The 14013-nt window shown below is 45.9% G+C and overlaps 1 protein-coding gene and 1 long non-coding RNA gene across 3 annotated transcripts; one reads left to right on the top strand and one right to left on the bottom strand.

The window, feature by feature from the left end:
• The first annotated feature begins 3398 nt into the window (after positions 1 to 3398).
• On the top strand, positions 3399 to 10995 carry LOC109522907 (uncharacterized). Of its 2 annotated transcripts, none has more exons than XR_002169660.1 (2): positions 3399 to 4158; positions 10352 to 10995. It is a non-coding gene; the product is annotated as an uncharacterized LOC109522907 (long non-coding RNA). The 2 variants fall into 2 exon arrangements; XR_002169659.1 differs by lacking the exon at positions 3399 to 4158 and adding an exon at positions 4168 to 5811.
• On the bottom strand, positions 10623 to 13977 carry trmt5 (tRNA methyltransferase 5). Its single transcript, XM_019881735.1, has 5 exons — positions 13897 to 13977; positions 13173 to 13759; positions 12564 to 12688; positions 11352 to 11988; positions 10623 to 11133 (listed from the first exon to the last, which is right to left on the bottom strand). Exons 1-5 carry the CDS (start codon positions 13902 to 13904, stop codon positions 11075 to 11077), a joined length of 1416 nt encoding a protein of 471 aa, XP_019737294.1. The 5' UTR covers positions 13905 to 13977; the 3' UTR covers positions 10623 to 11074.
• Between the last annotated feature and the right edge of the window lie 36 nt (positions 13978 to 14013).

Genomic DNA, 14013 nt, shown 5'->3' with positions numbered 1-14013 from the left:
TGCAGCCGTCAAGGGGAAACGGGAGTACATAGACACACAGGCACAAACCCGCCCTGTTGGCTCCACAGCTTCCAGACGTGGGCTCGTGTACCGATATCCAGTCAACACACGGCTGAAAGGGGCGCTACTTCTCATTCCAGATGGACTACATGTTCAGACATTCAAAAGTGTCTTCTCAACTTCCCTCCCACATTCACACACTTTTATGGTCTCAGATGGTCCAATACATAGACAGTATTGTATCAAAAATTCCATCGTCCCCATAAAGGTATTATTGGTCAGATTTAATTATGTGTCGAAAAGGTTTTGAGTTAACAACTCCATCTATTTTTCTATAGTGCTTATCATTATTAGAATCACGTGTGAGCTGGAGCCGACATTAGTTGACTCTGGGCGAGAGGTGGGGTCCCACCTGGAGTGGTCACGAGCCAATATTCATTCCGTAGTCAACCCTATTGACAGTTATGTCTTCAGTCTGGAGTACCCAGAGAAAATAAATAGAACAGCTCCTCCAAGGGAACGAGAGGTTGGGAGAGGAATTCAAACTCAGAACCCGAGATCTGTGAGGCAGATGTGTTCACCACTCGTCAAGCAGGCGGCCTGTTTCTAATTCTCGGGTTACTTTATTTAGCGACATGAGAGGCTTATATTCGAAACAGCTCTCAGAATGATGCAAAGCAGTTCTACACTGCAGCAAACAACTACATTAATGCCCAGTGTACCATTAGTACCATTCTGACAGCGTGTGCCAAAACTGAGCACTCTCTTTGTAAAGGCAGATTATTTTGGATAAGATCTCTTGTTTAATGTACTTCCATGAAAAAAATAAATAAATAAATAAAAAATAAAAATCTGTCTTTGATAATCTATCGGCATAATATTGAAAGGTGGCACACGCTTTGTTGGTGATCAACAAGCATTAGGTCAAATTTCCAGCCGTGATCCTACCAATTATTTTGTTCAGGGTCATGGCTGAGCAGGATCCCAACCCAGATGACTTTGGGCAAAAGGCGGAGTACACTGTGAATTATCCATTTAGTTTTGAATTTATCTACGGTATGTCGTTGTATCAAATATTGTCAGTATCATAATAGAGTACTGTCTAGACCTTTTAAGGATACTCAGTCACCATCAGTTGTTGCGGTCTCTTTAGTACAGTTTTATGGGGGAAAAAAACTAATCCCAGGGCAATTCTGTTTTCTCCTCATTCCACAAAATTATGCCACGTTTTTTTTTTTCCATGAATTTGTTCCTTTGTGTATCCCGTCACTTGGGCACCCACTTGTGCCCTAGTACTTTCATTAAGCTTTTGATTTCATTAATCATTTGAACTGATTGACGTTCCCACTCTACTGACCGTTTGAACCTTTATCTCATGTGGTAATAGGTTCGCGTCTTGTCTCGAATAGGCAGTCTGATCTTTGCGACAGCGTTGTCAACAGTATAACCACTCTTGGAAACATGAAGGGTTGAATGTGGGAGGAGGCTGTGCGTCTCATGTTCATCTTATGTACAGCACGGAGGACCGTGCGGGAACGCTCTTTCTTTTTGCTTGGACTTGCATGTGCGATTGTCATCTGGGGTCTGACTTTGTTTTCCACAAGAACACTTTTTGAAAGCTCCGGCTGTGTAGGTGATGAAAGGCTGACTGAGATCTTGGACAAGGACAAATCATATGGGCTGGTGGGGGTAGGGATAAGAGCAATTGGCTACAGAGCGTTGAAACATTTGACTCAAACCTCAAGTGCTGACAATGAGGCCTCGCCAGAACAGTTGTTTGTGTTGGCTCTGAGCACCCTGAAATTACCCATCCTTCTCTGACAAAATTTGCTCAATGCACTTGCCAAAAGACAGCATGTATAATATTTAGAGGTTTTGCCTCCTCCCCCTGCTTTTCTTTGACATAATTGGTGGAAAAAGTGAGTTCTGTTGGGAGTGCTTGTCAGGCATCTGCCGCTTGTTTCGAGGTGATGCCGAGCAGCTGAATGAACAGTGTTTAGTCTGGGGCTCCTCTCCTGGGAATGCACCTCTCCATGGGAGGAAGTGAACCTCTGTGTACTTTCTCCCACCAAAACAGGCCAGTCAGAGAGGGTTAAACTGAGATGGGCCCTGTAACAAAGCATCAGTCACTGTACCTGAATGATTCAGTCGGCCCATTTGTCTTCTGGGACAGTCCCACCAGATTCAGCAGATTCAGCAGAAAAAAACAAAACTGGAAATATATTGAGGGATTTCATTCAAAAAATCCGTTTTCAGTTTTCGACATTAAACGGTGCTGTGTCGGGCCATTGCCTGACCGGGCCGCAAAAACTTTCAGTCACGGCTGCTCAAAATGGCCCCAAAGTGGGTTTTTTAAAATTAATTAATCATTTGTTTTTATGTTGGTCCAGTAACCCCCGTATTACATAATAATTGTCCCTGATATGACCATACGTTCAGGCTCACACAAGTAAAGCATAAATCACTTGTACACACATAGACTAGCCGTGTTTAACATGTGCTTAAAGGATGTTGCGCTCACTGCTCTGGTCGTGAGCCAGGGGTTAATGGGTCTCTGAGTGATACTCTCCTCCTACGTGAAGTCTTCACCCGCAGCGTCCCCCAACGATGTCTGTGTGTTTTTGTGATGTGTGAATATTGCCAGGGTTATAGTGCACAGTGCCCCAATTCCGGGCAGACAGCTTTTCGGACACTGTGGATGTGGCTTTTGGAGTTAGCATGACCACAAAAAGCCGTCTATCCGGGACTTTTGAATCTCCTTCTGCTCTTGCTAAATTTGTCTCTATTTGTCTCCTTTGGTTCTTCCTCTTACTTTTGAACAAAAGTCCAAGTCAGACATGATGTTTTTCTTTTCACACCTAAATTCTGAGGATTTTCTAAAAGGGCTTCCCCATTTATCCCACATTCTGTGATCTCGCCTGGGTGCGCATCCAACTGATGTGCCTGATGTAGCTGGAGGGGGATGATGTGATTGGGGAGGACCTTGAGAGGGTCATGGGTCACTGACGGTAGTGGACCTGCGGTACGGCACTGTGGACGTGAGGGTGCAGAGAGTGACAGGACCAGAGTGATGGCACCTTGGAGAGACTGTGAACCTCACCCAGTCACACTCTCTCGCGCAAACACAGCTTTGATGCTTAAGTTATGAGCAGGAGGCTATGGCGCCGGTTGAAATGACCCCACATGAACTCCCTGAAGAGTAGTTGTCTTTGATCTACTCTTACGATAATTTAAAGACTCATATTTTGGACTCAACGGGCCAATAAAAAGAGTCAGCATTGTTGCCAGAACGACTCTTTATGGGAATTTGGTTTGTTTGGGTCTTACATAACAAAGGGGCTTTTCCCCCTCAAAAAAATACTTTGAGACCTAAAGTTGAACTTGGTTGCTCAGATATCTGATATGTTTTCTTGAGTTACAAGACCTTGCAATCGTTTAAGCGCTCCTATTGCTCTGGTCTAATAACTTGGCTTCACTCTCGCGGCGGTCACAAATTTTCAAATTTGCATAGCCAAAAGAGATCGCAGCCGCAGTCAGACAACAGGCTGGAGTGCAGCCATTTGACTTGCAAAGTTGTCCATGTTCGACGAAGCGCCCCCCGTGTCTTACCGCCCATCACGTGATTTCGGCCTAGCTTAAATTCTCAGCCTCTGTCGTCCTGTCGGTGCGGACTTTCTTCGTTACTAACCAGATCAAAAACAATATGGAGTGCAGCCATCGTTCAATTGTGCACCCACCCCCACCCAGGCCATTATCCTGTCTGTCTCAGTAAACAGACCATTAACAGACAGCGCTGGTGGAGGCCGAATCACTATTGTTTCCCCTCCCATAGATCTGTGCAAATATTGATCCTCTCGAAGTACCAGCCTAAATAAGTGTGCGTGGCAGTTGAGAAGCCTTTTTACTTGCCTGTGAGTCATTTCTGAAAAGTAGCGAGCATTACACAAGTGAGAAAGATACATTTCTGGTTTATCTACAACAGCACCACTTTGAGTGTTGTTGTTTTTTTCCCCCCTCTCTTTGGGCTATGCGCCAGACAGACTAGCAGTCTCCCTCTGAGATGCAGCCGGGCACTGCAAGCCGGTTTCCAGCATGAAGGGAACTCCAGGTTTATTGGCATCACAGCTTCACTGCAAGCAAGGCCAATACTCTGCAGAGGTGATCTCTCGTGACTATTTTGAAGCACAATTATATTTGTGGAGGTTCGCGAAAGCAGCTGCTCACTCGAAGGTCGAATGCTTTTCCAGTTTGACTGCGCTCATAACTAATGTGCTTGCACACTGTGGGTTTGTGTTCACGCAAACTCAACACAACCCTGCCTGCTCTTTCCTCTTGCATCAAAGTGTCCTGCGATGTATGGGTGATTAGTGGATTCATTTTCCCCTCTTAAGAGCGGGAGAAAGAAAGCAAACTTGTGTAATGTGGATTTGACCACACTCACACACCTCAAGGCAGGAAGTACATCACCTAGATGATGTATGCGTTTTGAGCCCCCTTGTTTCTTGTCTTTTTGCCCTTGCTACAACCCTATCTTTCTTCTCTTGTCTTATTGAAATCCACCTTGCCTGCCCCCTCCAGTGCTTCAGGTGATTTGTAATTGATACCCACCCCTCACCTCCTCCTCCCGGGAAAATTCTATTCTTCCTCTGTGTATAGGTGCTCTATTCCCAGAATGTTACATCTGTCACGCTACTTTTGCTGGTGTATATGGGTGTGCCCCAGGCTAGCAGCCATTCCCAGAACGGCATATGTCCCTCCATTGTTTACAGCTGCATTTGGTTAGCGACGACACACTGATGTCATGTCATTCTTCTCCCTCTACAGTCCACTGGGCGCCCGCCCTCCTTCCTTTAAGCTTTTCAGGGTGGCGCAGGGTTATCAAGTGGCAGCTCCGGAGAAGAAAGAAAGACGTGCCTCTATATCAAGTAGCACCCAGGATGTGTGATGTCCCTCCAAGCACCTTGGCTGTACTTTGACATGAAGCTCGTCCAAGTTAGCCAGCCTCTACTGACCCCATCAGGTTGGATTTGGGATGTGCAGGAGCAAGACAGCGCTGTGGATGAGTGGTGACAGGTGGCAGCGATAGGTCGGGAAGGGACTCTGTCTTCAGGCACATGCAAAACAATCGGCTGTTATCGTAGACGATGTCTGTAAGAGACGACAATATCGCTTATCATTAAAGCTTCTGACTTGAGGGCAACTTACAGATTCTCACTGGGCCTCCGTGTATTCGGTGGGTGTCATCCATGTATTAGGTGGGTGTCAATTTCAAGTATCAAGCAGAGAATCTGTTAACACGCTAAACATGTTGCTCTTAACTAAGTGCGAGTGATAGCTTCTGCCACTTCTCCTTCAGGGATGCAGCCTCGGTCTGTCAGTGGTGATGATAAGACGCTTGATAATGGATAAGAGGTGATGTAACAATACCGAGTCCCCTTAACTCGTTCACAAGTTGAGATAATCTGGCGGACAGTGGGCCGGCTAATAGTCGAGGGTCCTTCTCACATGCTGCCACATCCCAGAGGAAGCTGGATTCAATGGAAAAGAGGATGACCTTTGACCTGTGGCGCTGAAAAGCTGCTGTTGACAGATATAGCATACCTGTGAGAATGTTTGCCTTGTCTGCAGGGGGTATCTGGACTGCACTGTGGACCAATTCCTGTACTGTGCTCTGCCGGATTTGCCGTCCGTCCAGAAAAGGAACAACTTCGCCCTTAGACAAACATGAATTGTGTAACCCGCTCACAGGGGCCGCAAGCGCGCACCGCCTGTTACACACAATGTGCTCAGTGTGCTGCATCTTCCACACGGGTACGTTTTCTCTGGGGCTGGAGTGGTGGAAAGGAGGGGCAGATGGGGCAACCGTGCTGCGGGTGAAACCGGAGCTGCCAGAGGAATGCCGGGAGGGGGTGTTTTTGGAGAGTAGGGTTTGGCGGGGGTAGACTTAAGGGCTAGGATGGGTGATTAGGGGGTGACAGCTGAGTGCTGACCCCTCTATACTGACAAATCATCTGGCAGGTGTGTGGCTCTGTGCAACCACCCCTCCCTTTCTCCTTCTTCCTTTGGCCCTCATCCTTTCCAGGCCAGGAATCCTCAACCACAGTCAGCGCTAAAGGACGACTTCCGGGCACCGTTGCTGCCATCTCGCACAACTCATGACTGGCCTTTGACAAATATGGTGCTCCCTCCATGTCCCGTGTTTGTCAGCTGTGCTTGTTGTGCACACATCAATGCACCAGTCTGAACTCAATATGAATAATTTGACATTGTCGGCGAGGCAGCCAAAAACGCCTCTGATCCTTTGGAATAAAAATGAGAGATGACCGTGGATCAGTCAGAGCGCTGCAAAAGCCAACATGTGCTCAAGCTGAGGTCCGGTCTCGGGTCACCGCTAAAACTTGAAAGGCGTCGTTGGACATTGCATTCATTCAGTGGATTGGCTCACGATCACAAAAACTGAACGTGCTTTAAAGCTGTTTGCTGAATATTGTCATGTGTAAAAGGCTGCAGTCAAACAAACAGCGCTTTGACAATGAGGGGTTTTTTTTTTTTTTTTTTGGAAGGCGCTTTGATTGCGTCGTCATCTGCGTGCGTCTGCTCTGTGGTCTGTGTGTTCATTGAGTGTATGCCTGCTGAAATAACCAGCGCGGCATGTTACATGTGGACCGCCTCCTTTTCTTTTCCGTCAAGCTTTCTTAATCCAATTCCAGTCAATCTGAGAAGTCTAGACAAGGGACCCAATGCCTGGTATCGTTTGTTTCCCGTTCAGAATCGTAGCTGTTTGACTTAAGAACCGTAACCACCTTGGTTCCACGGCATTGTGCATCCAAACCTAACAAGGACGCGTGCATTCTTAGCTCTAAATGACGCTGAACTCGCTGGAACATTATCTCCACTTTTCTTTTCATTTGAAATGAGGGATGTGACTGTTGTGTAATCCAGGCTGTGGGACCAAAGAAATCTTTCAGGGAAATTTCTGACTGTTATGAGTGATGAAAGGCTCATGTATCTAGGACTCCAGATCTAAAGTGGGAAAAAAAAAATGGCTCAACGCCCATTGAAATAACGTAAAAGCAGCAGATTGCCTTTAGTTTTACTTATTTTAATGCCAAAGAGATGGCTGACTCCAAAAAAAAAAGTCATAAATCTTCCTGTCAATGTGCATGCAAGTGGAAAACCCCGTGCATGTTTTGTGGTTTTGATTGCAGTCTGACATGCACACTGCACCACCGTGTCCTTACGCTTTCTTCATCACCTGCACTCGCCCTGTCCCGCTCCCCCAAAGCGACATAATGGAACAATCCAAAGTGACCCATATTTACACAATAATATGAGGCTTTGAAAAGACTCAGATCAAGTTGCAGCTAATGCTCCAGTGGGGCCGAGAGAGTGAAAGATGTTACAGAGCGAAACGGCTTGGGTTTCAGGGCCCCGTGAACAAAAGGCAAGTCCGGTCTTCAGGGAGAATCGGGGGGTGGTGCGGGGGTGGTGAGGCGGGCGGATGGCTGCTGAGAGGGGCATGTGGGCACACATTTGAAAGTGTAGCTGTTGGCACTGTCGCTTAAAGTGCATTTTGGCATTTCATTTTTTTTTTTTTTTTTTTTGCAAGTACATTACATACTGTACTGCGTGGGAATTGTATTGAACACATTCTGCACGTGTGTTTCAATACACTTGGAATACAATTTTGACCTATTTTAATTTGAAATAAAACAGAATGCACAATTGCACCAACTCTCCAACCCGTTCGTGACCCTCCAGTGCCCCCCCCCCCCCAGGTCACATGCATCAGTCAGCACCCTCCTAACTAAGAGAATCAAAAGCCATCCGACAGCACAAATACCTCTGCCAAGGCTTAAACATTTTTCATTGAATCAAATGTGATTTATTTAGCTCAAATTCGCAACAGAAATGATCCCAAGGCACTTTACATATGGAGCAGATCAAAGACCGCTCTCCTCATCGAGACACCAACTGACCCCCCACGTGTAGAATCGCTCGGCAACGGAGGCAAGGAAAAACTACCTCTTTGGAAGAAACTTAAAACAGACTTGAGACTCGGAGTGTAGCGGCAGTTTGCCTTGAGAATGAGTGTTAGAAGAGAGAGAGATGGGAATGAGCGAAAGGAGATTTGCAGCTGAGATAAAGCAGCGTACACGATAAATTGTATTCAGAATAATGTTATGGTGATTAGCTGTGTTAATTGTGCAAGTACAACTAAAATCATTGAGGCGATTGTAAAAGTGGTGTTGCTTTTGGCTGTATAATCAAAAGTGAGCATTCTTCAGCTGGTTTTGTTGTTGTTCAATGGTTGTTAGTTAGCAGGCTACCTTCATCCACAGCTGGGCACGTTCTTTCGCGGGAACGGTTTCTGCGTTTCATGTGTTGCATTCAAGCTGGACTACAATTTCCCATGTTACTAAATGCCAATAAGCATGTCCCTGCCATGCTCCCCAGCGGCCAGCCATCGCGAAACGTCAAGTGCTGGTTTGTGTAAACGCACTTGGATGCCGTTGGAGCTCACTGGGAGATAGAGCCGCCGGCTTAATAGAGCAGAACTGAACTAACGTGGGGTGCAAGGGGTGAGCAGAGGCCAATGGGGTTGGTTTAAGAGAAGAGGCTTTGTCACCATGATACCCAAAGGTGATTTTAAGTCGTAACCTGCACACCCCCCACCTCCACTTCCCAAACCTTCTCTCTCACACACTCACGGATACAGACTGCACACCCTCTTCCTCCCCACCCCCCCGCCTTCATGTTCTCTTTCTGCTCTCTTGCTCTCTCCTTAGGGGCAGGCCGGTATAAAGTTACACAGAGCTCTCGGCTTTCTTGGAAGGAATGACCACATGAGTAGCTTGGGGATTAGATTAGCAGGAAGAGCAGACTTAGCCCGGCTGTAAATAGCCCACTTTTTTCACCATTAAAACGGCCCAGCACAATATAATCAATAGGCAGCACTCATCGGATGCAGGAAGCCATATGAGAAGACCTCCCTCAAGTGCTCTGAAGGACAGACTACAGCAGCTCGCAGCTAATGAAGTTATTATTAATCACTGGCCCTCCTCTTTTGAACTTGTGTTGTTTCTCTAGTGGCCGATGAGTGGTCTTTCTACGCATTGACGTCCCCACGCTGCTCTTCGTCTCACTTTGCGCGCACGGTCGCGGGCCCCGACAAGGTCACGTCGCGTGACGTATGACTAAAATATTTGCGCGTCTGCATGCTAGCAAGAAAACGAAAGCGTCGGCGCCAAGTAGAGCTGACATCACCACACGATCTATTTGCTGCGTACTTTCTCACAATTATACACCGACATCACACAGGGGTTGGATTACCGTGTAAAGCATCTTGAATGGCTATAGAATTCACAGACGTCTGTGCTCTTGAGTCCTGTCTGACTTTGAAGTTTTCCGCCCTCACAGGACAGATAAGGCCCTAGGTGTGTGTGGGTGTGTTTCGGGGCGTATTTTTCACTTTAAACAATGCACATTTTGTTTTAGGTGGCATTTACAATTTACACCATACCGTCTTTAACATACAGTAGTACCTCTACTTAAGAAATGAATTGGTTCTGGAAGAAATGTCTTAACTCGAAAATGTCACTAAATTAGTCTACAAATGATTTATGCACTCCAATTTAATGTATCTTTGTTCATCTGTTTACGTAGGCGACATATAGTGACAGGCACAACAATGAAACGGTCTTCCACGCAATGTTACATTTAACCCGTGGATCATCATTATTTCAGTATGCCGCATCATTTTTTTGTTTGGCGGTGTGCTGACATGTCTATGCTGACGAAGGGGATGTGTTTGCCAGTGTGAAACTTTCCAAACATTCAAAGAAAAATTGGGTCATTTTAAACATACCCTTCGTTGTTCGTGCGCTTTTCTTTTGTAGCTCTCTCGCTACAAGACAAGTGCGCTGATGGTGAGCACATTGTGAGAACTTTTTTTTTTTTTTGAATGACACTGTGAAAATAAACACTGACTTTGAGCATTGCTTAAAACCTGAGCTACTCTGGCAGGATACATCTGTAAGCACTTAAAATAAAAGAGAGACACCTCTAATACTTTAATAGCGCCGTGTTGCAGAGGCTTTCGGGGCACAAGGTGTTCTCAGTGTTAACGTACACTTACGTGTGTCTGCGTCGATCTCATCAGAGGACCAAAAAAAAAAAAAGGGCCAGAAAAAATAACCCCAAGTGTGGATTTGACAACGGATAAACTTGCACTCGGGTTTCTCTGTTCTTGAAAGCAACGCTCAGGCTGTCAGACGGCGTCATGATTTACAGAATACCTCCATGACATCACTGACGAGAGTGGGGCGGGGGGCTTTCTGTGTGTTTACAGATACTTGAACCACGTGCGGTCCTCCATGCCTCAGGACACAGCCGGAGGATACAGCTCGGCTTTGGCGTGTCATCGAGCCATTCAGGATGCGTTCAGTGGTCTCTTTCCCTGTGTTGGCTGACCCCAAACTCTGACACAATTCAACGGACTATTAATACATCACTGAAGAGGACAAATGCTACAATGGTGGTCAGTGATGTGAGATGTAGATTTTTTTTTTTTGGTCACTTTTAGATGTACAGTAAATAAATCACAATTCAGTCTGTCTTTTGTTAGAGCAATTTATTTAAAAAGGAAACTTCTTCAAGGAAGCTCTGGATTCTAAGAGCTGAGAGCTTGTCTCAACTTCGTTTAATTGTTAAGAAGGCCACAACATTACTGTAGGGACATAAAAAAAAAAAAAAAAGCAAATGAGCTCCTATAGAAGAGCTGGACACAAAATTCTAAAAGTTTCGATTGAGACTGTCATGGAGACAAAGGAAATGAAATATCACAACTACCCTTCAGTATAATGCAATGCGGTTGTACTACACCACTACTAACTATGATGAGAAATGTTTTTCCAAGTAATACCTCTCAGAATTTTTGATACAACTTGCACTCTCTCTTGTTTTGTTGTGGCAGTGTCTGCTATCAGTTCATCATGTGAAAAAAAATGGATCAACTCAAATATGTCCTCAAGCGTACTTTTACAGTGGCATCAAGTTGTGATTTAATTCACTTTCACGATGAATCTGTTGTCTCACACTTTTGCCGCTTGGGGGTTGGTTCCTCTGAAGATTCTGCGGATAATTGCAGATAAAATAAAAACGGTCCGTCAGTGCAATGTCAATATTAACACAAATCGACCAACATATTAGAATGATAATTACCGGGTGTTTCTAGCGTGGACACACAGGCAATTAATTGGGAGCAACGTACATCAAGTTCAAATAAATCTTGTCAAGCGCATGGCTCTTATCATTCTAAATATTTGAAATCATGTCGTGTCAATTCTTACCTGTCTGTTCATACTGGCTGAAGAGGCTTTCTTTTGGAAGGGTGAAGCTTACGCACATCATGTCTTTGTTGGGTGCCACGTTGCGGACAAAATGCACAGAGCAGCGGCCCTCCAAAGGGAAGCCCAAGGCGAGAGACGCCCTCGCCACCATGTCCTTCTCCGGGTTGTTGTCTTTAGAAAAGCCGTAGCAGTGCACTGTGGGGAGGTTGTCGTCGCAGGGAGCCTCCTGATGCAGGAGGCCTCTGAAAGCATCCAGAAACTCCAAAGCCAAAGCGGGCAGGTTCATGACCACGTGCACGCCACCTTTTCCCTTAAACAGCGCGGGTAGCTCTCGCTTGAGCGGCCCTCGGACGAATGCTCTGCCGTCCAGGTTGAAGGTTTTCACTTTGCCTTCTACCTTGTTCACTTTGCAGTTGTGTTGCAGCCACCTGTACGACTCCGGGTTGAGGTCGTTGGCGAACACGGCGGCGCCCGATCGCGCCGCCGGGATAGCAAAGGGTCCCACGCCGGCGAACATGTCAAACACGGTGTCACCACGCTTGACGAGCTCGACCACGCGCTGGTGTTCCGTGCTCAGCCTCGGGTTCCAGTACACACGAGAGAAGTCAAACTCGTATGTCACCCCGTTTTCTTTCACCTGGGAAACATAGTGATGAGCATCTGAGCTTACATCATTGCCATGTAAGAATAAAACGTCCATCCATTTATTTTCTTGAGCCCCCGTCCTCAATATGGTGGCGGGTGAGCTGAAGCCTGTCCCAGCTGACATCAAGTGGTCGCGAACCAATCAAATATAGACAATCATTCAAACTCAATGAAACGAACATCACACACCACACTGGGATCGGCGCAGGCTCAGCCACAACCCTAAAACGGAAGTTGCATATATTTTATAGTCGCTGTCCAATGAAAAGCATGTGGTGTATGTACAGGATTTGTTTGTTTACAGCTAAGTCATATTTTGAGGTAGTGGTACAGTTTCCATTGTAACGATATTATTCATTACATGTCTGGTTAACTTATTTTAACACTTAACAGCTGTTTGGAAAAAAATTCACCAGTGAAGTGCACCTTTATTACACTCACCGTATTTTTCATGTTTCTTAAAAATCAATAAATGCATACACGCATGTTGCAAATTTTACGTGGCCACAATCAATTTCTCATGTGCAAAATGACTTTTGAACCGACTTTAGACGTTTTTTAACTTACTTTGGCGACCATGTTCTCCTCTCCAGCCAGCACCTCCATCTTGAAGTTGCGATACATTGAGTCGATAATATTTGTCTTATTGACCACACACGTCACACCAGGGTTCTTGTCCATGATCACTTTACCTACAATGGGAGGGGCAGAAAATTTTGCTTGATGTTTGTTTGTTTTTTTTAAATCTCTGTTTTGTTTATGATGATCCATGAAAACATGTTTCTTAAGTTTGTTTGTTGTTGCTGTTTTTTTTTTGGGATGGGGGGGGGGGGGATCATGTGTCCAGCAAGGCCTTATCTGCTGGTCTAAAGACTATCGGGACACCTTTACACAGAACCTACATTTGCAATCTAAATTCTAAAATGTGTTCCATGTACTGTAATTGTATTAATTTGAATAAAATTTCTGTTGGCTGCACTGCTCGTAGGAGGTGTCTGCGGAGTTTTTTTTGTTCAATCACATTTCTGCCTCTACATGCCTGCCATGTCATGTTTCATTTTTTTTATATAGTACTGAAAGTTTTTAATTGCAACGGGATGGTGGTGTTAAGGGGTGGAATAAGTTGAGTAAGTCCACAGGCCAGAAAATAATGCACATCTAGCCACTGGATCTCACCAATGAGGTTCTTGTATGGGAGCTGGTGGTCCCTGAGGTTCATATGTGCGATGTGTCCCACTCGGCTGAACGCTGACGTCACGTCCTGCCCCAGAGGCAGCACAGCCTCCAGCACCTCCTCACTCTTTAGATTGTCGTAGGTCAGTCTCAGCTCATAGTCCTGTAGCTCCTGAGAGACATCGAATGACCTCAGCGTTTCCGTTTCAGCCTCAGTAAAGGAGCCCGATGAGGGCACTCTGTGAGGGTCCAACAGCACCAGCCTGTAGTCAGAACTCCCATCGTTATCCTGAACCACTCTGGGGACCCCGGGGCGCTGGATGGTGCACTTTCTCAGGCTCTTCATCACTTTGTTGAGAAACCGCGTGGGCACCCGTAGAGCTGGGACAGTGATTGTCTGTGCGAAGGCCTCTTTGTCAAGTGAAGTCATACCGCGCACCTGCGGAGGCGCCTGGTACAGTTTGGCCTCCATTTGGGGCTTCAGTGCAAGATTTGCACAGGGGGAGGCTGCAGAGCTGAGATTTCGAAGAATAGCGGAAACGTTCGTCTTGTCTCGTGTTTCTACAGATGAAAAAACTCTTTTCAGGAGCCTATAACGACAAACCAGGCGCTTCAAGATGCATATACGTGAGAAAACTAACACGCACGACACGTTTAGTTAATTAAAAGGGCTGGGTGTCAACTATTTTACTGATCAATGCCAAAAACATTGACAGTCGGCTCTTACCTCAACATCCTTCAGAAACAACCACGCTTCCTTGACAACGTCATTCGTAGTGGACCAGTGCTCTCCTGTGATTGGTCAACAGTGAAAACCCTCGTGTTTGATTGGTCCGAAATTTCA

The sequence above is a fragment of the Hippocampus comes genome, unplaced genomic scaffold (assembly GCF_001891065.2).
Source record: "Hippocampus comes isolate QL1 unplaced genomic scaffold, H_comes_QL1_v1.1 scaffold587, whole genome shotgun sequence".
In the NCBI taxonomy this organism is placed as follows: domain Eukaryota; kingdom Metazoa; phylum Chordata; class Actinopteri; order Syngnathiformes; family Syngnathidae; genus Hippocampus; species Hippocampus comes.
Note: the sequence above shows the minus strand (reverse complement) of the source record. Positions and strands in the feature narration are given on the sequence as shown.

What these genes read in the sequence shown, in the direction of transcription:
- trmt5 (XM_019881735.1), bottom strand. An exon ending in AGGAGAACATGGTCGCCAAA is followed by an intron (nt 11,989 to 12,563) that starts GTAAGTTAAAAA and finishes TATGTTTCCCAG; the next exon opens with GTGAAAGAAAACGGGGTGAC. An exon ending in CAGCCAGTATGAACAGACAG is followed by an intron (nt 11,134 to 11,351) that starts GTAAGAATTGAC and finishes AATTATCCGCAG; the next exon opens with AATCTTCAGAGGAACCAACC.